Raw genomic sequence first — 26020 nt, 5'->3', positions numbered from 1 at the left:
TCATTTTTCTTTAGTAGGTGTAGGTGTTTCATTGAAATCTATCGCAACTTTCGCGTTTATATGTGGTGTACACCTTGTGTAATCATTCAATTGTGAGTAAAATTGCAATTACGTATGTGTTTGTGCACAATTTTAAATGCAATTCATTTGTATTTTCAATTAATTGTTTTCTTTAACCTTCAACTTTTTATAATCATTGTCGGAAGAAAGGTATCTTAATCTTGTCATTCGATTTGATTTGTAATGCAGATATTCGTGGTAGATATAAAAGTTGTTTTGATGATTTTGTGAACTACATATGTCAATCCTTTTTTTATTTTTTTTATTTAAATAATATTTGCAGGCTATGAATATATCTGCAGTTCTCTGCTTGCCCTTGGAAATGTTACATTTTTTATTCTCTTGCATCGAGTGAACGAATAGCAAGACTAAGCAACTAAAAGGTTGAGCTAGTCTAAAATATATTGAGCTTTCGGCATATTTAAAACCCTATATATGCGTTTTCTCTTCATTCATAAAGTAAACGTAGAGATCACTTATACTATGCTTAAGATTCGACTTAAACATCATTTCTTGGTTGTTTTTTTATTTTTGTATTTTTAACTACGTTTTATTGATTCATTTTGTTTATTTAGATATTTAGTGGGATACATTTAACATTTATTTATATATAACTAACCTCTTTTCACGTGAACAAACACTGCACGTTTTATGATAAAGAGGAAGACATCTATGTGGTATTATGCAAGTTTGCTATATTGGATAAAAGATAGAATTACTTCAAGATCAGTGATCAATAATTTTTTTTATATCGGCCATTAATCGGCCCGTATGTAACAATATCCCAGATTTTCTCATTTTAACTTTTCTTGTTCTATTAATCAGTGAGAGAAGCATTAGAACAAGAAAGAGGTCTTTATCTTTCACTTTCGATCTGTAAATATCTGAATCTGAAATTTAAACATGTAAGGTCTAGTGGAAAGTTCTATCTGTTTTTAGAATAAAAAGAAAATCGTAGTTTCTGAATATGGCGTGAAAAAAAGGATTTCGCTCCAAAATGATGTTGACAGTATCGTTGTTGATCGAAGATATTAGCCGAGAGCCTGGCTTATCAGAAAGATCGAAACCCCAATCTGAAATATTTCGAACCATCTTTTACATGTTCTGACAGAAATTGCGCCTTCACTAAGTAGTTTTAAGAAAATAGTAGCACTTTTTCCCTCTTAGAATTCGTGCAAACTGGAGTAGTAGCGCAAATGGGTGTACGGTCATGTCTCACCTAATACTAACATGAATTATCTTCGTTTTAGCTCATTTGCTAGACCAGTATGTATGCATTGAGCGATGAAAAGATGGTTAAATACGCCTATACTTATGGAAACTTGTTATAATTCGAATGGGCGGAACTTTCCGATAGACCTAACACTTCCTCCTATCCTTTAGTAATGTTTTACCAAATATTTTACTTTAACGTATTGAAGCAAGCTTCGAGTATATTAGGGATTAGCATTGCACACACACACACACACACATTTGCATTCGCACTCTGAACTTTGTGGAAGACCAAGCAAGTATTTAAATGTTTTCACTTGAATAGATGTTAAAGAAAACCTCATTCGACCATTTAAGTGTTATCGAAATTTCAATGTTAAAATTTTTATTGTCTGCATGTCACGCTTGATGGATTTCAAAAATTTGAAAGATATTATTTTGTTCTCCCTCTCTCCGTCTCTCTGTCTCTTTTCTTTTCGTTCTCTTTGAAGACATCAAATCTTTCTTGAGTTATTATGTTAGTGTATGCAATAAAAAAAATATCATAAAAGTTACCTTGAACTTATCATCGCACATGATTTCCTTAGAGAGTTTATGTATGTTTTTTCTTTTTTTTTTTTTTGTAAAATATGAATTTCCTGCAGCTAAGTATTTTCACTGTTTTTTTATTTATGACGAGAAGCAGAGATGATATATTCTAAATGTACTGTCAAGTGAACTGCTCGCTTATCTCATATTGTCATAATTTATTAAGATTTTTTTTTCATAAATTCCCCAAACTTTTTATTTTCTTAAGTTTCTCAATTTAGTCCAAATATCTTTTACATTTTTATTATTCAATTTTTAGATAAAAAATGGTCCGTCCATCTTCCTATTATAATGTTTTTTCATAGTATCTTTTTGGTTTTCAATCCTACAATCATTCTATTCTTCTTTGAAATCATTGTTCAGCGTATATGTTATTCTGTCTTGCTGTTTGTTTGCGTTCGTCGGCTCTCCAATTCTTAGGTTGTGTCATTTGTTTCTCTTTTCATTCCTCTACCTTCTCGTCTATCCATTTTGGCGTCTCTTTGTCTGTGCACACTTTTCTCTTTCCTTCAATTCATTTATCTCAATATTTTCTATTGCTTGCTTGTTCTTCTATCGACCTATCTCCTTTTTCGTCAATTTTCGCTTCCCTTTCAGCATCCTGTTCATCTGCCCACCATCTGCTTCCTACTAATTCTGCTTTCCAATCCTCGTCTTTCTGACTCCCAACGTTTCCTCCCTCCCCTTTCGCTGTAGTCGTATCTGTCGAAAAGCGACCTCTTGTGTTTCTCTTGATTTTTATTCATCTTTTCATCAAACCTACTTCCTTCTCTTCTTCCTTTTCTGTTTCTCTTTTATTGTAACTCAACGCTCGGGGTTCTACCATACGCATATCCGTACAAGAATCTAAACTAAATTTCCCATAATCTTATTCGTCCATAATTAATAGTAAAAATTAAAGCTTTCCTTTATCTCTACCCAATATTATGATATTGCAATCTAAATGGAATATTGATTTTTTATTTGTTCATTTATCACTCGTCCGCTCCTCTCTCAACATATTTAGCCTTTCAATTCGACTTTAATATAGAACACATTTATCATCTAAATTCATGTCTTTACCAATTTCACAATTGAATTCTCGAGCAAATTCTTCGTTATTACTTAATGGACCGTTAACTTGATAGCGCTCCCAAGTGTGTCGATCCAATGGGAAGAAATTTGGTGTTGGTCTCATTTGGTACCTGGCAGCACAATGTGTTTGAGCGAAATGTATGAAAAATAATTGAGTGTTTGTAAAGTTAAGATCAGCTAGAGTCTCGTAATTAAGAACATCGGGATTCCTTCTATGGTCCACGTTTTCTAGCCATCTTAGATAGGTCAGAAAGGCGATATTTAACGCGCCGCTGTCAGCCACAATTTCTCGAAATCTGGTGAAATTATGGAAGCTTTGTGGATTATTGTACAAATAGTTACTGTATTGCGTGCGAAAACATTCGCTTTGATTGTGAAAGTTTTCATTTTGCCAATCATGTAAAATATTCACTAATTCTCTTGCCAAATAGTGGCCAACGAGAGCCGTACGCATAGCAAAGGGATAGTATTGCGAGTAAAACGTTGGCTGGAGTAAACCGAGACCAATTTGTATTTTGTCGTTTAACGGATCAAAGCCCATGCCAACAGCAAAAGGTTCTAAAATATTATCACTACTTCTTAGTGTTTGATTGGATCTATGAGCCATTACGACTTCCAACTTTTCCCAATAGTTTAGACTCTGTATGTCTTGATTCATTGCATTTTCAGTGTTTTCTTTCACGTACAGTGTCGGTTGAATTTTATGTAATCTTTGGTGAATAGAACCTTTGGCAGATTTATACATCCAATCGAATTCAAGACGAGCCTGAAAAGCTCCTTTTATTAGGGGGTACATTTCCTCAATATCGCTTTCAATATCTTTGCGCCATTGCTTTTCTCTATAAAGATCTCCGACAAAGTTTGGAAAATATTTCATCACTTTATTTATACAGGAAATGGTGCGTTGACTAGGTTTCTCTTGGCGTGGGAAATTAATCTCTGCTAAGGCCGTGTACATAATGTAGAAGGCGAAAGAATGCACTGGCCACGTTCGCGACATATGAGCTAAATGTTGAAAATACTTTTCCGAACGTAAAAAAGCGTGTGTCTGTAAGGTATCATCCAAGCAAATGTCTACATATTGTTTAAGGGTTAAGTTATAAATTTGACTTAATTGTAATAGATTTGATGGAGGCTTTGTATGGTATTGGTGGACGCCGTGCAAATGATTTTCTCTTAATTTCGGTCGATTTGGAGAATTTTCGGTTTCCTCTTTCATATGCTTGCATAGCTCGAATTCAAAGCGTACTATACCGCCAGCTAAACGTGATGCTTCCGGATTTCTTAGATCGAGCCACAATTTCAAATTTTCTTTAACGATTTCTTGTACACTCTCGTATTGTTGCTGATTATGTTCAAATTCTTCTTGAATAGCTATGGAACTGCATAGTTCCATTGGTAATAAGATAGTCGTGGGTTCGCCCAAATAGATGCTATTCGAATGCGATCTTCTTTGAAGATTTTTTTGAATTTCCAAACTTATCAATATATTAAGGCCGTACTTATGACGTAAACGAGCAACAATTTCCAACCAGTTGTAATTATCTTGCCAATGATTCCGGAACGTTGATGGCGCCGGTAGACCACCATTATTTCGCACAAATTCCTGCACAAAGTTCTTTTGTAATGGCGAAGAAGACTCCGCCGCTTTACATGATCTAAAGAAGTCCTTAATATTGCGTAAATTCATTGAATCGCGCGAAGTTATCGATTCTTCAAGTAAGACTTGAATTTGTTGTTTGACTTTCAGTTCCATTTGTTGATGAGCAGTGATTAAATCATTTTGCTTCGCGAAAGTTGTATATTGATGTTGTAGCCAATTACCGCAAGCATACTCATAAAAATCACTGCACGGATCTATTAATGGATTAATATATTTGTACATTTCTTGAGCCTTTTGAAGTCGATCTTTTGTCGCTTCAGCTTGCATAACGGCCGGGCTACGTTCACATTGTATTCGACTTAATTGAAGAACGATAAACAATCCTTTTAAAAGCCATATAAATAGTAAGCGCTTTTGTAACATATTCACGGGTGAAATAAATATATAAAACTAAGCTTTCCATGGATTTTAAAATGAAGTATTAGTTTTTGCCTTTGCCTCATTGATCTTATGATGATAAGCTTGCTGCTGGCTAAATCAAGTGAACAAATTAGTTCAAGTTCTCGTAATAAACTTGAAAAAAAATTCTTATCAAAATTTTTAAAATTTGCTCTCTTTACAGAGAACATTTTTTGCAATCAGTTTGAATTCATTCTTTTCTTCGATGCACATATTCAAGCATATTTCAAGCTGTTCAGTTTTCATCAATCTCTCTCTTAAAGAAATCGCATAATTCAAAATGAAAAGTTTTTTAAAAGCATATCATCTGTAAGAACGTACGTAAGACGTACAAGTTTTTCGTCATTAGCGCACTCCTCTTTTAAAGTGTAATTCCCTTTTGTTTTTTCACAAACAGAAGAGATGTAGCGGTGACATGTACGACCAAAGATAAGAAGGGTAGGTCTCATAGAAAATTCACCAGCACGAGTGCAGGAAGCTTGATGCGGCATATTCAATCAATTTCGGTCGGATGAATTTTATTTGAATTGGTGAATTGATTACAAGGCTTTTAAAGCTTTTCCAGGCTTTTCGCATAGCTAGCGCAGGAAACATCGAAATGATTTGCATTTAAAAGCCAATGGAATTAAGTAAAGACCAGAGGGAACTTGTCTTCGACTAAAGTCGAACTTTTTAATTCTCTCCACCAGCTCCCGTGATGTTAGCCAAAGTTTACTCACTCATTTCATAAACCGTACGTCACATCACATCACATATCATTCATATTTCGTATATTCAAACATAACTTTTGCTGGTTGAACACGAAACTAAATATCATGTTTGCTAACTGCGGCTTGTTTATATGTGCTTTGTATACCCTACACTAACGACGTATTATATTTGCCTACATACATGCCATCCCCGCACACACTTGAGACGCTGCCTTACACCGATCGAATCGAAGTCATTTTCGAAGTAAATTGAAGTTTTCCTTTCCGTTAATATCTTTTTGTCTTATTCATATTTATATATTTTTTGTTCGAGATATAAAATTGCGATTTTCGACACCATTCGATAAAATTTTGGAATGTTTGCAAATTTTGGCCCAAGGACTCCTCGAGCAGGTAATTTTTACTATTTTCAAAGAATGATTTCACAAACATTTTGCCACATTGGTTAGGTAAGAGAGATTGTCATTAGCACTGTAGGGTATAGAGAGGAAGCGATGCAGTTAAACCGGCTATAAGGCTCAATACACTTGATGGTCCCATTTGAGATGGTCAACTGGGAGTGATGTATTCCAATCAAATGAAACCATCCCTAAGAAACACTACCTCCAATGGGCGCAATATAATAAAGGTCATGATGTCGTGAGTTTTTCATATGAAGGAAATCGGTCCCGTATAACAAAACTCGCTTAGAAAATGTTTGTAGTTGTAACCTAGACCTATTCTCCGTGCTATTACCAGTAGACACTACTTTTTCCGATTAACTCGGCTTCTAATGGATAAGTTATTGTTTGCTCGCGCGGCGCTTCAATTCTTATAGCGACGCCTAAACATGGGTGCTTTTGTCGATAACCTTAAAAGACGAGAAGTTTTTCGAATTGGAAATCGAAAAATTGGGAAATGTCGCAGCTGACGATGGATAATGTTTTGAACTAAGTACGTTGTACAATTTCTCTAAATAAAGTTTCAAAGTTACAACAGAGGATCTTCCAAACTTATTTGTACGCACAATAATTCATACTTCTTGACGAAATATTGCATAATAGATGAATGTAGAAAATTTGGATGATTTGGATGGAACTAATTTTTTAAACCCTTCCCGCATAAAAGTCCTCATAAAAAATAAATCCTCGTATAGCAACAGAATCTAATTTTTACTACTTGACATATTAACTTACTTGAGTAACTTTGGGTCACATCGCGCATGCCTTCAAAACTCTTCGCAAAAAGTGGGGTTTTGTATCACAAAAAGGTGCCTAACCTTTATTTTTAACAGCTAGGAAATATTTTACCGTCCGCTCTGCTCATGGTTCCCATCCCCCCGAGGCAAGTGCATTATATTGATCGGAAAGCCTGGTTTCCTTTAACACCCAGTTAATGCATTCATTTATTTTTACTTTTATAGAAGTCCACTATGAAAATCGTTTATAATGCTATGGTGATATACTAGAAGACCTTTTTTTCTCTTGTGTTTTTTTACTCCACACATTTATTCTACTTAAAATAACTTAATAAATAACACATTTATCGGCTTCGTTCATTTCACTGCCGTTCGGACATTTAAATTCCCGAGAAAACTCTTCGAAATTTTTTAATGGCCCATTAACTTCATAACGCTCCAACGAATGTCTTTGTAATGGGCTTAATATGCGATCGATGTCGGATTTTTTCGTCTTATTTTCCGTCGATTTTCGCTTTGATTTACAATGCATTTGAGCAAAAGTTATAAAAAACAATTGCGTGTTGGTGAAATTCAATTCAGGTAAGGTCTCCTTTCTAAGAATCGAATGATCATTATTAGGATTTTTATAATGTAACCAATTCAAGTATGAGTTGAAAGCAATTCTAACTGCAGAACTTTTTCCAAGTAATTCTCTTAGCTTTTTAGTATCATTAAAGCTGTTCAAGTCGTTCTGCAAATAGTTACCAATTTGTTGACGATAACAAGTAGATCGTTCAGAAAATCTGGCAGCAGTATCCATATCCCAATTATTATAACCGGCGTAGTCAGACGTCCAGCCGCGTTCATCGAAAGCGCTGATTAAAGCTTCAGCCAATTTTTGTCCGATTGTGGCGAAGCGCATCGCATTAGGCAAATGATGATGATAGTGCGGCAGCTGAAGCAGACCCCAACCAATCTCTATACGTTTATGATAAGGCCTATATACGGTTCTGATTTCATATGATTCCAGTTCATCCTTAGGTGAAGGTGTTCCAATTTCAAATATACGATTTAATTGATAGTCTTTCACCTCGCTCATGGCAATTTTTAAATTATGCCAAAAATTGTTGCTAACGAATTCGTTAGGCAAACTGGGCACCTTGTCATAAGTCGGAAAATAAATGTTCAGTTTCGATAATTTACTTTTACCTAAACGTCGAGTACTGTCTTCAATCCATTCTTGCTCTAAACTAAGATCAAAACTATTTTTAAGTTTCTCATATAAGGTCTCCACTTCTTCTTTCTCCATTACGTTAGCATGTGCACGATAGTACATTTCACCCAGAATTTTGGGGAAATAACGTTTCATCACTTGTACGCAGTAGAATGGTCGGTTCTCGGCGTTATCGTTAAGCGGAAAGTTTAATTCAGATAATGCTCGATACATAATATAATTAGCTATAGTAGCAGAGCTGTGTCTCTTCAAGACCTTGCTTAATTGTTCATAATATTCGGGAGCATGCATAAATACCGGTTTGTAGATGGGAACTCCATAACTCTCGGAAACTATTCGATTAAAATCAATGCTGTTGTTCAATAGGTTACTAAATTTCACAAGAGTTTCACGTGAATATTGTCGTTGCGCTTCAAGATTTCTATGGTTACTAGTACGATTTTCGATTTTCTCAATGCCCATACTTTTACACAGTTCATATTCAAAATCTACTATATCGGCTGATAATCGCTGAGCTTCATTTTTCGTTAGTGACAACCATAACCTTAAATTTCCCTCTACCTCAATTTCAGTGGCTTGATATGCCGGATCGCTTGTGTCTAAATAGCGGCTAAAGTTAGCGTTACATAATTTCGCGGGTAAAAGTGTCTTAGGTTCCGTTAAATAAATACTATTTTCATAAACATTTTCATAATTTACATCGATATCCAAGCCGACAAGTATATCCATACCGTAACGATATCGTAATAAGCCAACCACTTGTGCCAATCATAATTATGATGACGGACCAACCAATTGGATCCGGGAACTGCCGGAAAGCCGCCATTGCTTTTAATGAAATCACTTATGAATTCCTGATGATTGATGTCGTTATGCTTCGCTTCTAAACATGATTTGTAGAAATTTTTCACTTTACGTCCAGCCGTACTATCTTTAACAGTTAGATTTTCTTTTAAGATATTTTGGAGATCTTTATCAATCTTCTCTTTTAGAATAGTGTCAGGTGTAATTGTTTCATTCTGACGGGATTTTCCGTGATACTTTTGCCAGTTGCTGCAAGCGTACTCATAGAAATCGTCACAAGGATTCACGTTAATATTTAGATACTTGCATATCTCTTGACTCTTAGCTTGACGTATGGCTTCATCTTGCTTGTATAATGAAAAGATCGAATTTTTTTGTTGTGTCACAACCGAAGAATAGCATATGATATTTAATAGTATTACACGAAATATTTTACTTAACATTCTTCACTTTCCCGTTTTAAACATAGGAACTAAAATATTGATTAGAACTAAAGCGATCTTATGATTTTTAAAGTTCTCTTCCTCGTGGAGAGAACTGGCCCTCTAAACAAGAGAACAGCGTCTCCCAAGTTTGAGTATTGTCAAAATAACATTAGGTTTAATAGCTTAATTTATTAGTTGGGTTGCCATTGTTTGAAATTTTTTTTTTTTTGTGAGTAAGGACTGAGTACCCACCTGCAAATGATTGCTTGAAAGGATTGTGAATTTGTTTCCTCTGAGTGTATATATTAAAATGTCCTCCTTCCTAACCTAAAAGTAAAGTACATTTGAGGTAAGCAGTTCATGAGGACGTAAATAGTTTTTTTGCTTAATGAGGATTTTCGCTACTGAGGATTTGGTAAACGTTCATAATGGTGGGTGCATATACAGCAGGGGTGAGGTTAATACGGGGAAAGTGAAACCGCACGCAAAGCTTCATATTTCTGGGGCAAGGCGCAAGGTAAGGTTCCCCTCCCCAAACTGATTGCGATTTTTGTGACGACCTTTTGAAAATTGTATTTTGACAGACAAAGGGCCACAAAAGCCGTTCTTACAAAACATGTCGCTTGATTGTCTCTCAAAAATAAATGTTGTTCGCAGTCGTATTAAAAAAAGTCAAGCCTACGGCAGTATTTCCGACAAAGTTTGGCGAAATTATCCTGGAAGCTCAAAAATCGGTTTTCAGAGCGTTAGATGAGCTAAATCACAATATTAAATACGGCTTTATTCATGCGTATGTAGTTAACAAAAAAAAAGTCCTCGCAATGACATCTGTAACCTACCTGTTTGAAGTTCATGCCAAATTTAAGATGAGGCTACTGACTTCATTTAACCCGTACTTCTTTGCCTGCTCATATATTGCAACAACAAACCTGATCGCAAAATTTTTGTAAACAAATAACCATCATTTCAATATTGATTGATTGATTGATATATAATTTGTTAAATCGATCAGTGCATTTATAATAACACATTTTTAAGGGATCAGTGCGATTTCTGCTATATTTCACAAGTCAATTTTGTACATAGCCATTGGCGTTACGATAGCGTGTAGTCACAGTAATTTATTGAAGTTTTTTCTGGGTTCAACCCAAGACATTAAGAAACTGCACTCGAACTCTACATAAGTTTCTTTTAAAATGTGTTAGTGGTGTGTATTGTTTTGGAAGTGGCTTTTGTGATTTTTTTTTTTTTTTTTTTTTTTTTTTTTTTTTTATAGAAACTAGTAAATGGCAACCCTTATCAACACTATTTTTATTTGTATACATTTTCTCCTCCTTTCACGGGTTGGCCTCTATTCGAGCCAAATCGTTTGATAACGTGAATGAGTTAAAATATTGTTCGCTCAATTAAAACTCAAAAGGTTATCTTTAGTTTATTTACACTATATACGAAATGGCAAACATTAGTATCAAAATCTAGTTTAATGTAATATTCCGATTTCATACTCAGTATAGTGTACATTTTTGTGTGGGATTCATTTTAACACCTATTTCACATTTGTATTCGCGAGCAAACGCGTTAAAGTTAGCTAAAGCACCTATGACACGCCAACGTTCGGGTACATGCTCATAATCGGGATAATTTAAATCATAATCAGCACACCAAAGTTGAGCAAAGCCCAAGAAGAATAACTGATTTTGTGTATACTCCTCGAGTAATGGTAAAGTTTCTTGAGCGGCCAGTTGTGTGTTAGCCACATTCGTCCACCATTGCTGATAAGCTTTGTAGGTTATATCTAAAGCACCGTTATCCGCTATATAATCATTTTGTAGAGCTTTTTCGTCTTTCACCACCCAGCCGGGAAACTTGTATTCCGAATATTGTTTAACGAAACAATTGGCGCGATCGTCAAAGCCATATTCCGATATGGTGTCCCACCAAGAACGTAGATGACCGTGCTTATCGTATTTACGGCCTCGCGAATCAAAACCTTTCAACATTTGCTGAGCGAGCAGAAAACCTAAAGAACTGTATAGTAAGGCATGAGGATAGTTGGAATCCCAAAAGAAACGGGATTGCAAAAAGGTGACTGGAATTTTCACTTTATTTGCGTCTAACGCATAAAAGGGCACGTCATGTTTCGATGCTTCGTCTGACGGCCTTTGAACGAGTTTAGTCAATCCTTGCGTAGTTTTCCATTGCAGTATGTTTATCAAATTTTCATAGTAGTTAAGCTTGCGTATCTTCAATTTTGCCACTTCTTCAACATAACCGGTATTTGAGCTGGGTAATTCCAAGTCCATTGCTTCCAATTTTTCGGCAGCTCTTTGTCGCGTATCTAAGCCGATCCATACTAATTTATCGGAGTTCAACAATTCGTCACGGAAGGCTTTTTTTAAATCGGCCCATAATGATTGCAATTGATTAACCATTTGTATGGTCTGATAATTGCGAGCAAACATATTCTCTAAAGCGTCTGGGAAGTATTCCATGACTTTATTAACGCACCATCTATTCGATTTAGACTGTGAAGCTGTGTTTAACTCAAATTGCTGTAAAACCTTCCACATTGTATAGTTAGCTAAAGTTAATTTCGGTGTCTCTTTGATGACATCCACTAAATTAGAAAAATAATCTTCGGGTGTTTCATACACTTGCGAGTAAATGGTCTGATTAAAAATTAAATTTAAATAGCGATTCAAGTCCACATAACTGCCATAGGCTTGTTTCAAATCATTCGTATATCGATATCGTGTGGTTTGATTAGGTGTGACATGCTTATTTAGAGGTAAACCAACTGCTAAACTCTTCTCCATGTGCAGAATCTGCTGAGCTACTTCCGAGGCCCACTCCTCAGACATATCTGGGAAGTAACGATTCAATTGTACCTGTACTGAATAAGTGTATGCGTGACGCAAATTTTCTTTATCCTCGTCTGCCTCCATATAAACTTCGCGTTCAAGATCGAATTCCGGAGCACCTATCATAATACGGTGCATATCTTTGTCTTCAAAATCGGGCACTATGTTTAAACCGATTATTATATTCACTCCCAGTTTGCGTCTAAGTTCGGCGACTACTTTCAGCCAATCGTACTCATATTCATACCATTGCGGGCTTTCTAACTTAGGCCAGCCGCCTTTAAAGTTCACCATTTTCAAGATGACATCTAAGCCAACTCGATCGAGCTTGCCGGTAGAAAGACATGATTCATAGAAATCTTTCAATTTCAGATCAAGAGTGGTATCGCTATGACTTGTCGATTTCAGCATTTCAGCACTTTTACGCCAATACAAATCTTGCAGTTGATCGAGATAGCTCGTTTTACGCCTTGGACTAGCCGGATTTGTATTCATCCAGTTACCGCAAGCAAATTTATAAAAATTTTCACATGGAGCCTTGTTCTCATTCATGTAAGCTCGCATTTGTGCGGCCTTAGCCATGCGCAACAGATCACTAGTATAGTTTTGATTAACTGCTGCTGGCATTGCCATGATTTTCCCGAGCAATTGTACGGTTATAAAAATAAAAAACAAAAATGTATTTTCGACAATCATTGTTAAGAAATTTATAAAATATCCGAGTTCGAGCAAAGACAAAATGAAACTGTTCTCAGAATATTTTTGAATTAAAATTAAAGCGTCTTCACAAGTAATAATTATGTCGTTTAATCAATTGTAGCTTATCTTGTCGATGCAATCATTTATGAAAACTTGAAAAAAAAATTTTTAATTAATTAAATTAATACTCATCATTGTTCTTGTTTAATGATTCTATCTATGCATTTTTTTAAAATTATTTTTTATTACAAGATTAGAAAGATGACCTAATTTTTACGCTCACCGAAGAAGATTTATTGCTTGCAATGAATATTTATAAGCAATTTCGATTAGAGTATTAGGGATACCCCATAATTCTTTTACTAGACAGCTGTTTAAGATTCTTCTTGAGCTGAAGGACACTTATTTTTATAGATAAAAAAAAAAAACAATTAATAAGCAATAAATTTAATAAAAACACAAAATATAAAAAATAAGTAAAAGTAAAGAAATAAATAAAAATAAAAAACAATAAATAGAACAAAAAAAAAAAAAAAAAAATGAAAGGAAAAATAAATAAAAAATTGAAAAAAATATTTAAACAAAAAAAAAAATAAATGAATAAAATAACGGGATTGCTTGGATTATTATTTTTTTTCTTTTTTTTTACTAATTAAATTCCATTTTTCTTATTTAATTTTTAAATATAATATTTCCTACTTTTTTCGATATCGTTTCAGGCGAACCTACTCAACTAATATTTCTATCAGCATAGACGAACATCTGATTTGATTTTGCATCATTCACTTTGATTAAAATTTTGATGAAAAGTTTCAAAATCGATAGAAATTCATTAGTTTCGATTGTTTATTACTCTTTGAAGATGAATTAGAGGCATACGCTGAAAATATTAACCTCATTTTATACCGATTATTGACAGCAATTCACCATTTTAACACGGTAAGCGATACTTTATATAAACATAGATGATATATATATGATAGTACTTTGATTGTATGTATATGTTGTGGTTCTAAGATTTATCGAATATTATTCGAACTTTTGCTAACCTATGCGTGATCATTTTCCTTAACTTTTGGAAAATATGTGTATTGCTCTGCAACGTCTCCCTCTAAACTTGTCTGTGCTGATGCTCTGACGCATCTAATTAATTTTAAAATCATATCCAATAATGTTTTAAATCTAAATATTCTTGTTTGGCAATTATGCAATGCAAGCTGTATGTTCCACTTGAGTACCAGTGTATTGCATCACTCCGAGCAACGCACAATGCAATTGCTTTCAATTCTCTCTGTCTCGCATCGAAGTACATTCATGAAAAGATTTGTTAAGAAAAGAGATTGAAAACATTTGTTTGTTTATTTATTTATTTATTTACTTTCACTCTCAGTGCAAGTAAAAGCAAAAATGTTGTTAAAAATGAATACAAAAGTTTCCTTGCTCTTCAATTTTGTTTGCCTGGTAAAATTTCTGCTTTTTGGAAGAAGATCTTGTGGTTTCTTTATTTTTAGTCTGTTGTTGTTTGTTGCAAAAGTTTGGTTCATGAATACGAGACAACTTATATGCGTGCGATTTTTTGCAAGTTATTGAAAAAGATCTGAGGAGTTGGAAAGTCGGTTTAACGTAGTTTTTATATTAAAGTTGAATTTAAAAAAAAAAATCTAAATACATTAAGAAAGTGAACTTCAACATTGTAACGGCCGCTTATTTCTTCTCTCCCGTCTTTTATGTTTTTTCGATCCCATTTTTCTCTCCACCTCGTAGCCGTAGTTGTTTTTTTTATAAGAAATCTCTAGTTGGAAACTAATAATATTAAGGTCTTAGGGTCTTTGTGGTTTATTGGATTAAATCAATGGCTTAACATAACTGCAGAGGAAAACCTCTAATGGGGTTACATCGCATGATCTTGGCAGGCCGCTCCACAACGCTAACCACTGACACATATATACACATGTATATGGTGCCCCAATGCTTACGAAAGATTTGAATTTGTCGTCATTTGTGCGAAAAAAAGTTGGCCACCCAAAATAGAAAAGGCAAATTGACAGTTGACAATTTAGGGCTAGTAAAAAGGCAGTATTGCATAAGAGAAGAACGCGTTTTCATTGTTGAACAATATTCGGTTGATAATGAAGCTTTGGGGACCACAGTCCTATAAATAATGGTCGAAGTATTGATTGAATTGTAAAGAGAGTAACCGATGCCAATGGATTTCTTTTTATGAGGTTATTTGAAGTCAAAGGTCTATGCCAATAAGCCCACAAGGAACTATCCGTGCCTTGAACGAGGACATTAAACCCTGCACTAACGAAATTCAGCCACATCTACGCAAACTGGTTGTGAAAGATTTGGATAAAAGGGTGCATATGTGCCAGCAAAACAGTGGTGATCATTTATCCATTGTGCTATTCCGCACATAAGCGTAAAGTTTCAAAAACCCAATTTTGTGTACATCCACCACGATGTGGCCACGATGCTGCCCTTGCGTGCACGACGTTTTTTAACAACTACCCGCAACACGAGTGTAAGACGGATTCGGTCGAAAAATTATGATAGGCCTGGTATAACACGGTTATAACTTGAAGATAGATGCTACGATTTTATTATTTTTTCGGTTCATTAATTAACATAACGGTTGAGTTCGTAAGCAAAAATGTAGCAAATATGTTTTGATAAATTTTTTTACATTTCTTGTGTAGAAAAAGACGTTTGCTATACAATCAATGACAACAAAAATTAAGGGTGTGAAGATAAATTCGAATTTAATTAGCAAAGGCACCTACCATTTCCAATAAGAAAATTCTGATAACGACTTAACAAAGCTCTGTGAAATAATTACAATTAAGATACAGTTGGATTTGAAAGCTTGCCCCTCCCATTTAAAAAAAAGAAAATATTTTTGTGGACAGTTGATGAACCTATATGAAAATACTTTCCAAACAAACTAAAGAAATTCAAATTCTGCTTATGGAAGCTATTTCTGACGATTTTTGAAATTTGGTTTGTTAGCGAAAAATGGCTATGGAAGAACATACAAATTTGAGACTCTAGTGCAGCCAAAATAGAAAATGTCGCCTGTATTTCACCTATATTACGTGAATCTATATAAACCTAAAGCCGATAGTCTTAGATGCTAGTGCTTTTAAGAGTTTAGTCTTAGAATTTATTTCTCTGGCGAAATTAATAATAATAATAATAATAATATATAAACCTACCTGTCGAATGAGCAAAAAAAATGAGACCTTTCTTTCGGGAATTATTTTTAATAATGTTTTGAATTTCGGTATGTTAGCGAAAAATGGGTGTAAGTATAGTATAGTACTACTATAGTACAATACAGTACAGTATAGTATACCATATTAGTATATTACATTATGCCGTATATGTACTATACTCTACCATAGTAGAATAAATAATAGTACAAAATACACTGTACTGTAGTTTAGTAGTTAAATTTTCGCCCTCTACTTGTTTGCAATACTATTAGATGGACAAAAGTTTTAATAATCATTTCGTGCACAAAGACAATATTCAATTTCATTTTCAATCAAACATTTCGTAAATTCAATTATGTTTTTAATTTTAGTTTAAGTTGAATGTGACTACTGCTCAAAGAAGTAACTGGAAATTGTACTTATTCTTCCTTCTCCTCTATGTTTATTTAAATGTTTTTTTTTTTTTTTTTTTTTGTTTCATTAAATTTTTATTTAATATTTCCATAATAGAGAGTAAAAATGACAAATGGAATTAAAAAAAGAGTGAATCTTTTGAAAAAGCTTAAAAAAAAATTAATTAAATTTTAATTCAAAAAAATTGTTTGGAGAGGGGATAATAAATATAAAAATAATTTATTTTTAATAAAATATTTTCACAAATATTTATAAAAATATTTTATTAATTTAATAAAAAAAAAAAAAAAAAAAAATGAAATTTATATAAATTTAATAACATTTAGTTTTAAAATCAATTGCTCCAAAATATAATTAACTCACGCAAGTCCCCTCTTCAACTTTTTTTTATTTTCAGAAAACAGAAATTAATGAAAATTAATTAAGAAAGAAAGAAAGAAAGAAAGAAAGAGACAAAAAAAATGTCCCGTTAAAAATTAATAACAATATTGATATACACAAATGGTGATGGTGGTGGTTGTTGTTCTTTAGTTTGTCCTCTAATCTAATAAAGCTATTGTAAAAATCATATAGAAGAGTAAGCGAAGCGAAGCGGAGAAGTGAAGTGAAGAATAAATAAGCAGACAATTAAAGTCTACTCTTAATAATGGGCGCTAATGTTTCTCAACTAGAAAGAGAAATCGGTTCGGATATGTTTCCGCCAAATGAACATTACTTCGGTTTGGTTAACTTCGGCAACACTTGCTACAGCAACTCGGTGTTACAAGCATTGTACTTTTGCAAGCCATTTCGTGAAAAAGTTTTGGAATATAAAGCGAAAAATAAACGCCCTAAAGAGACATTGCTATCGTGTTTAGCCGATCTTTTCTATAATATAGCTACACAAAAGAAAAAAGTCGGCTCTATAGCACCCAAGAAATTTATTGCTCGCCTTCGCAAAGAAAAAGAGGAATTTGATAATTATATGCAACAGGATGCTCATGAATTTCTTAATTTCCTCATTAATCACATCAATGAAATCATATTAGCAGAGCGCAATGCCTCGAAAAATAATGTGAATAGTGGAGTTGCAGGTGTCATGGGAAGTGGAGGAGGCGGAGGAGGAGGAGGAGGAGGAGCAGGTGGAGGAGGAGGGAGTGGAGGAGGAACAGCAACTAAATCATCGTCGACTACCTCTACATCGACTTCGGCCTCGAATTCTACTAGTAACGGGGCATGCACAAATTCATCGGGTTCATTAAACGGTCTAGGTGTTAGCATAGGAATTGCGGACACCTCAACGTCTACACAAAATAATTCTGCCAATACCGAGCCAACGTGGGTGCATGAAATCTTTCAAGGCACTCTAACCTCAGAGACCCGTTGCCTAAATTGTGAGACTGTAAGCAGTAAAGATGAGCATTTTTTCGATTTACAAGTCGATGTCGACCAAAATACATCAATCACGCACTGCCTGCGCTGCTTTAGCAATACGGAAACCCTATGTTCGGATAATAAATTCAAATGCGACAATTGTTGCAGTTATCAGGAGGCACAAAAACGTATGCGTGTCAAGAAATTACCCATGATTTTGGCTTTACATTTGAAACGTTTCAAATACATGGAGCAATTTAATCGTCATATTAAAGTCTCACATCGTGTAGTATTCCCGTTAGAACTTCGACTATTTAATACGTCCGATGATGCAGTCAATCCGGATAGACTTTATGATTTAATGGCTGTCGTCATACATTGCGGTTCGGGTCCAAATCGTGGTCATTACATAAGCATTGTTAAAAGTCATGGACTTTGGTTGCTATTCGATGATGATATGGTTGATAAAATTGAAGCTTCAACGATAGAAGACTTTTATGGTTTAACTTCAGATATTCAAAAATCTTCGGAAACCGGATATATACTATTTTATCAATCAAGAGATTGCAATACATAAAAGAAAAAAAAAATGAAGTTTTTTTTTAAAAAAAAAATAAAATAAACTATTAATTTAACATACTTTTAGTTTAATTAGTATTTAGTCCATGAATTTCAAAAATACTGTCATTGTTTAAAAGATACTTTATAACCGAATTTAAGAGTTAAGAGTTTTTAACGATTTGTTGATTTCGGGTAAATAAAATCGCATTCAAATTGAAGTAAAGCAGAAAAAAAAGAATAGCTTAATGACTGCTATGCAATCATTTGAGTAGGAATAGAAAGAGACAGGTTGCTGGCATTCTTGTTAAGCTGATGATAGCAAAATTTTCATTTTGAATGAATTGAAAGTTCAAGGGCAATAAACCTTGCCCTAGTATACAGTCTTTTAGTAGAAAGATCTCGAATAGTAGACATTGTCTATATAAGATAAATAGTGGCGCCTTTTACACTAACGAAGTTTGACTAAAGCCTAAAGCAATTATAGTAGGAAGAGTGAATCGGTGAGAAAGAGGAACGAGGGTGAAAGAAAAAAAGTAAAAAGTAGAAAAGGGAGATGCCAGCAGCCCGTATACAAGTAAATGGACCGATTGCACAAATAGGATTTAGGACGCATCAGGAGGTTCAGTTTTGATAAGAAATCAATTTTCAAGAAAGTAAGTATCAAACAAAAAATAATTCTTGTATTGGATTCCAATGGGTTCCTAAAAATAAGCTTTCCACATATTTTTGGTAAAATGAAAAGTTAATTTAAAAAAATTTCCGCGAATATTTTATTCAAAATATGATCCTTCAACAACAACAGCAATTTGCCATTTAAGCCGATTCGTGGCTGCGTTTACTCAAAAGAGTGCATGTACTGCTCAGATGGGTCGCTGATTGCAATAAGCGATAATAAGATAGTGAGAGCATTGCTGGTGAAACCATCGAGGATGCTCATGCGAGTGTTTAATGCTTACTCCGTGGAAATTTTGAAACAGTTGATCGAGAGTTACTATGCAAAGAATACACTCATGGTATCTTTTCTCACGCTGACGTAATTCGGCCTTTAACAAGGATCTTAGTTGCGTCAATTATTATTAATAGTACGTCCTTGTGTTTGTATTGTTGGCTAATTATAGTTTACAACAAACACCCAGTTTTTCTCATCAAATGTAGAGCTTGGAAGCTTGGAGCTACGAAAATTCATCTTTGCTGCCAGTGTTAATAGTTTGCCTTTCTTGCATAAAATATTTTTACATTTTATTATAATAGGTGTACAAATTAATTCCTTCCGTTTTTTGATACAATTCAATACAACAAGAACGCACATCTCTCACATAGGTCGTCCTGCCTTAAAGGTTTAATAAGTTTTTCTTTGGCTTTTTGTCAACATTTGAAAAGACTTTGTGCTTAGTGATTTTGAACATGAACTTACATATCATAAAATATAATAAAATGATATATGCATTTAAGTGACCATTCGTGCGTAACACCAGAGCCAACAAATAATAAAATATGCACATTTTCAATTAAGTTTCCATATATGTGTTTATACTCCCAAGTAATAGTTGCTTTTTAGCCTTGAGACTATTATTTATTACATATTCACGCATTTTTCAAATCTTATGTATTTTCCAGCGATATTGATTTGCATTCGGACAAGTCTTTAAGTATTTTCAATAAATTTAAAATACTTGCTTTTAGAGATAAAATATAAGCAAAAAAAAAAACTAAGAAATTTTTAATTGACTTCGAGCGAGTCTTACATATCTGCTAACCAACAATGCGAGTTTATTAAGATATATTAGTTTCGATAAAAATTTTTACTTGTGATACTAGGTCGAGTTTCATATAGCCCGTATATAAGCTATCTGTTGCTAGTGAATAATCTAAAATTTATACATTTCAAGTTTTTTTTTTCTCTTCATTAATAATAATACTTGTGTAAAATCTATTTATGGTAGAGCAAACCCAATCCTCCATCTATCAATCATAAGAGAAACATAGGCAAAAATAGGGTTAAAGGCGATTAAGTTCGCTGAATGCAAGAATAGACAACGGAAATATATTCAGCCGTCAATAGGTCAAAACCCCAATCCATTCAAAATAAACGTTTGTTTACTTAATCATCTACTTAATCATCTGCTATCGATCATCTATTCAATACTTTCATAAACGCTTCCTAGATCCAGCTATTTTTAAGATTACATAGTATAAACCCATAGAAATACATAGTATTTCCACTTTACTATTACCATTGCTTTGTCACTACTATTATATAATTAATGCTACTATGTCATTGCCAGTGCTCCCTTACCAATTACCGTTATTGCAACTACTAATACTATTACTTTATAACTTCTACGCGATTATACTAAACTAAAACTACTGCTTTAGCTGCTACTTTGTAACTATTGCTACTACTGTCGCTGTTACCATTACTTTATAAATACTAAAACTGTTGCTATTACTGCTACTATGTTATAACTACTAATACTGCTGCTCTTTGCTATTTCTACTTTACTAATGTTGGCACTAGTCCTAGTACTACTACTACTGTATAACTACCGGTGCTATTACTTTGTAACTACTACGACGACTAATGTTTTATAATTACTGCTAATTCTCTATTGCTAGCTATTGATGTGATCGGTTTCTTTTTTTTGAAGCAGCAAAGCATTAGAGATCGATATTGTGATTATCTTATATTTTTTTTTTTGAGGGAATAAGTTTTATCTGGTTTGGGAACTGAGGGGTGTGAATATGCAACATTCGTTCTTGTACTTGTAAAATCCAAGAATGCACATCATATATGTCAAAGAAATGTGCCTCAGAAGTTATGTTCTTGATAAGTCCGAGTTTCGGAACTGAAAGAGCATAGTTTTCTTATGTATCCTTTTAGACAGTGTATCATATTTTGACGGACAACAACAAAGAGGTAATGTGTTAAGCTTTAAAAAAATCAGAGTGGTTCAGAGTGGTTTAACATTTTCTAAAGAAGTGTCCTTGATCAGCTATCGAACGGTGCTACGAGCTGGAATATAAACCAAGCATACGCATGTCTTTTGTAGTTATCCTATAAATGCTTCCTTTTCAAACAAGTTGGGAAAACGAACGCAAAGAGTTGTTCAATTAAAAAACATTCAAACGCGTTAATGCCCATAAGTGTTTGATTTAGTGTCTAGTCGTTGACGATGAATATTTTTGCTACATTTGTTGCGGTGGTTGACAAATGTGACAACAGAAAATGGGCAAGTAAAACTTGTCGCCAAATATTTAATGTACGATATGAGACAACTTTAGTAAGTAATCTATGGATGCTTACTTGGCTTGGTAATCGCTTGCCTCTACGTATGACTTTTTGTTATGCATACAAAAATAGCGATTGCAAGGTGTGTACACAACATACGTAAAATGAAAGAAAGTGCGTTTTGCAGTAGATTTTGTATAAACAACATAATGAAGATGAAATGTTTCCTAATTGTAATAAAATAATTTAAATTATGCCACAAATTATGAATAAATTAATTGAAAGTTATTAGTCACACCATAAATAGGAAATGCATCCTCCATTAAACGAGATTTTGTGGTTGAGTTTAGGTTTTATTATTTATACTTAAAATAAAATTTTAATTTAGTCTTACTTCCGTTACGTTGCGAATGCAATGACAGCTCAACCTATTAAAATTTTGATAAGAAAATTTCTTGTTTTTCCTTTTTTTTTTTTTTGTTGTAAAACTTTTCGCTTTAGTCAACATTACGTCGATCAAAGGAAACAAGAAAACATAGAAAAACTTTCAAGTAAATGATATAATCATGCAAAGTAAAGGAAGAATGCAATAATGAAACGTAAACATATTGTTGAAAATCTGCCAACAGTGTCAGGTGAGGATTTCTTTTTCATGCAACTTGTAAAACCTTTGCCGGTGGGTATAATAATTTTCCTAATACCGCTGTAGTTTTATAAAATCTAGTTATCTAATAGACGTTGTCCGCTGACATAATGACAGCTGACAGAGTGAAACAAAAAGTCTAATCGAGCGATTAGACACAGCATAGAGAGGAAAAAGAATAAATTTTCAGAGATTATTAATAAGATGGAGATATTTCTTATAGATGTAAGTATTTTTCGTATAAATAATGTTCTGTAATGTCGTGAGCTGATGTACGAAATTCTTCATTAAGGGAGCGCCACGGTGAGCTATACCTTTGATGTTTTCATTAGACGACATGTTTGGATAGTGTTTCTGAAATTTGCTGAAGACTCTCGAACTTACGCCATAAACACGAACATCTAGAAGTCGAATCAACAAATTTAAACCATCATTTGTACGGACACATTTTAATCACTTCTTGGACTTCTTCGCCTTAACGATACGAAAATATTCTGAAGAATGTACGACTATTTCAAGTTGTCGCATGACATTAAGTTGTTCATTTAATTGAAAAATTCCAAGAAGAAGAGATGCTTTCGCTTTCATAACAAGACCTTATATAAGCAAAAGATTTAAAAGGAAAACTTATTATTATCGCAGTCAATTTAAACAGAGAAATAAATTCAAAGACGAAGATTTAGTGCATTAGCATCATCTAAGGCTTTCGGTTTTATTGAAAACTCTGCAGCACTTGAAAATTGGACCCACGATCGTCGAGATTCTTACCCTACTCGGTCGCACAGGTAAATAGGAAAACCTAAGTTTTCTCCTAGAGTATAATAAATGGTCGGATTTTAATCAGATTTCTTTTTGATTGCATTTTGTAAAAATAGCAACTCAGGTTATTATTTTGCTTTTACAAAAAGCAGAAAATGTAATCCCGTTTAGAAAAAAAGTTGCAAAGAATATTTAAAAACAAAAATACCTCACAGTAGATGGCAAAATAAAATTTGATATATAGATGTTTTTAGAAAGGTCGCTGCAAAAATGATTCTTCTCGGTCACTTAATGCAAAATATTTCGCGGCGTATATTAGTAGGAGGTGGGTGCGTAACATTCTCCTTGTTAAAGTGAATACAGTTTTCTTCGTCTTCATCATTTGCAATTCTTTGTACTCTTTGCCGATGGTCTCTTAACTAATCGCTTACGCTACGTTATTTAAGAAATGTTTAAATGAATTTCTACTGAAAATTCTACCAAACACAATGTATTTTGGTGAAGATTCTAAGACAAGTATTTTAATATACATAATTATTACTTTCCCACTTGGTTTTTTTAGATGCTGTTACTTATTGAAAATCAAACCTTCATTTCTTCAAGTTACTTACAATTCATTGCAAAGCGAAAAATGTAAAAAATAAAACAAAAATTATATTAGAGCAAAAGAGAAGAAGCAAAAGTTGTCGTCGAATAAATATCAAGTCTCAGAACAGAGACAGACAATAATCTCAATGCGCTTGTCGCCACTTGTGCAGTTAAGTAGAAAGTGAAAAAGAAATTAAATTGTTTGCTGTCTATAGAAAGCAATAATAGCTGATTTATGCAATTATGTCACAAACACACACGCCGCATAACAAAAAGAGGATTTCTTTTCTTTTGTTGAGGAGTTGTTCTCTTGAGATTTTCTCAACACCTTCATCTCTTCAATTCACATTTCACTTACCTAAAGAGAGGTTAACTATTACTGAATACGGTTGTATTCGGGCATATATTCGCACGTACAATCGACAAACGAAACTTTCTTCAAAATTCAAAAATCAGATAAGGTAAAAAATCTTAGAGAAATAGAGAAAATGTTAGTCACGATCATCAGTTTATATGAGTAAAAGTTGATTGAATGACATGTTACAGACTAATTGTGTAGCTATAGTTGGGAAAGTGTTTCAAAGTTTCAAGTTTCAAAACTAATTAATCATATTTTGCTACCGTCATAGAATTCTGTTCTTTCTAATGATTCATAAACTTTATTAGTCATCTAAATAATTTGAAAACTTTTTCAAAGGTAGGCAAACTCATGATAGAAGAAATGAAAGAAATGTATTTGCCTGCGATCGATTACTTTACCTTATACCTACATAAACTCAAAATTTCGGTACTCTTGAACGCAGTCTGGTTGCGTTGAACTTTTTCCATTTTTACAGATCAATCATGGAACATACGCCGAAATATTCATCTTTGTATCCACAATAGTTTATGAGTAATAAGCAGAAAAACCTAATTTTTTTCCTATCGATATCGTTTAGTTTGCACTTAAATCATTTGTCCGGTCTGCGCTTGCTAAGAATCATACTATGAAAAATGCCTCAAAATATAGTTTATGTGCTGCCATAATTTATTGTGAAATGTATATATAAGCAAATATACATATGTTCGAGATTGCGCGTCAATTTTAACGTATCCATCTGCGGGTTATTGGTGACCGAATCGCGAAAAGTGACATAACAAGGTGAAATTTCAACTTGGCAAACACATCCTTATCCTTAGTTTCAGTGTCTAGTGTTAGTTTAAAACGAAGCGTTTGTGCCTTGATACGCTTCGCTTTAAACCGAACGTATAATCTTTTACTGTATATCGCTGAGAGAGTTTGTTGTTCATACAAACATTACGATAAAAAAGATACATTTGGATTTTCTAGTAGCGGCTATGAATATCAAACAATCTCTTTTCTAGAACGATAACTAAATAGTCGTGTCCGATGGCAATGTTTGCAATGTTTTTGCTTTCAAGTTATTTTTTCATTGCTTCTATATGCGTTGTGTTTACGAAGCAAGTTTTTTGAAAGTGTTTTACGATAAGAATTCTCTGTTATTGGTTAATGTTATGTTTGATTCCGCAACATGCAAAGAGATATAAGGTTAGTTAGCACTTGTCAGAGTTGTAAATAAATTTTGAAAAATATTAAAAACGCGTTTTCCGGCATGACATGAATTCGATTTTTAACATGAGTGAAATAGTTCAGCGAATAAGCTGCGTGTAATGGCGTCTCTTAGATGTCTCCCCATCAAGAAGATCAGGGACACGATGTTCAAAAGTCGCCCATTGATATTAAAAAAACTTTCCGAACATCAAGCAAATAGCATTTGTGTGTAAGATAATCGATGTTGGGCGCTTTTCCATACTGTATCCCTTCTTCGAAGCATTTTTATCAAAAATTGAACTCATATCATCGGTGACTTAGCACTGCTTGACTTCCGGATATTCTCAAAAAAAGGCTTTATCGACATTGTCTTAACTCGAAAGTCCCAAAACAACAAATGCTCTTTCTTTGGCGAATGTAAACAACCGTTTGGCCAGAAATGTGACACAGATGTCTGTTAAGGTTCTGTCAATCGAAAAAGAAAGAGCTGCTCGTTCGTATAAAGCCGCCGTTTCCCAATCTAAGGGGTAAGCAACTTTTACTACGTTTAGAACGCAGTGTAAGACGTAATAGAGACGCCATGAAGTAAATGCTGTTTGAACTTATGAGGATAGCTTGGCGATAGTAGCTATAATTTTCTTATTTTCGCTTCGTTCAGGTTCTCATCGTTTCCGTGAATAATTGACGTTTAGCAGTTTTTAAACTGTCATTTTTTTAATGAACAAAAATGTCATAAATAATTGTCGTCTCACGTTTTCTTATTATTTACTCACTATTAAAGACTTGTTTTCTTCAAGTATTTATCACCGCGAAAGTGG

General features: G+C 33.8%; 4 protein-coding genes across 4 annotated transcripts; 1 reads left to right on the top strand and 3 right to left on the bottom strand.

Annotated features, from left to right (window-relative positions):
* Positions 1 to 2103: 2103 nt before the first annotated feature.
* LOC119641915 (endothelin-converting enzyme 1) lies at positions 2104 to 5554 on the bottom strand. Its single transcript, XM_038040834.1, has one exon. It carries the CDS (start codon positions 4958 to 4960, stop codon positions 2882 to 2884), a length of 2079 nt encoding a protein of 692 aa, XP_037896762.1. The 5' UTR covers positions 4961 to 5554; the 3' UTR covers positions 2104 to 2881.
* Positions 5555 to 6808: 1254 nt separating this feature from the next.
* LOC119641918 (neprilysin-4) lies at positions 6809 to 10576 on the bottom strand. The gene is given in 2 exon segments (XM_038040837.1): positions 6809 to 8814; positions 8817 to 10576. Coding segments are annotated over 2 exon segments (2133 nt in total). The 5' UTR covers positions 9347 to 10576; the 3' UTR covers positions 6809 to 7211.
* Positions 10577 to 10611: 35 nt separating this feature from the next.
* Positions 10612 to 13300, bottom strand: LOC119641916 (neprilysin-4). The gene has a single exon (XM_038040835.1). The coding sequence runs from the start codon at positions 12883 to 12885 to the stop codon at positions 10834 to 10836; it is 2052 nt and encodes a 683-aa protein (XP_037896763.1). The 5' UTR covers positions 12886 to 13300; the 3' UTR covers positions 10612 to 10833.
* Positions 13301 to 16959: 3659 nt separating this feature from the next.
* LOC119641917 (ubiquitin carboxyl-terminal hydrolase 46) lies at positions 16960 to 20683 on the top strand. Its single transcript, XM_038040836.1, has one exon. It carries the CDS (start codon positions 17164 to 17166, stop codon positions 18445 to 18447), a length of 1284 nt encoding a protein of 427 aa, XP_037896764.1. The 5' UTR covers positions 16960 to 17163; the 3' UTR covers positions 18448 to 20683.
* The last annotated feature ends 5337 nt before the right edge of the window (positions 20684 to 26020 follow it).

This window comes from Glossina fuscipes, unplaced genomic scaffold, assembly GCF_014805625.2.
Source record: "Glossina fuscipes isolate IAEA_lab_2018 unplaced genomic scaffold, Yale_Gfus_2 197, whole genome shotgun sequence".
Classification (NCBI taxonomy): Eukaryota; Metazoa; Arthropoda; class Insecta; order Diptera; family Glossinidae; genus Glossina; species Glossina fuscipes.
This window is presented reverse-complemented; position numbering and strand designations above follow the sequence as displayed.

Coding starts and splice junctions, on each gene's coding strand:
- LOC119641916 (XM_038040835.1), bottom strand. CDS start 12,885: ATGATTGTCGAAAATACATTTTTGTTTTTTATTTTTATAACCGTACAA.
- LOC119641915 (XM_038040834.1), bottom strand. CDS start 4,960: ATGTTACAAAAGCGCTTACTATTTATATGGCTTTTAAAAGGATTGTTT.
- LOC119641917 (XM_038040836.1), top strand. CDS start 17,164: ATGGGCGCTAATGTTTCTCAACTAGAAAGAGAAATCGGTTCGGATATG.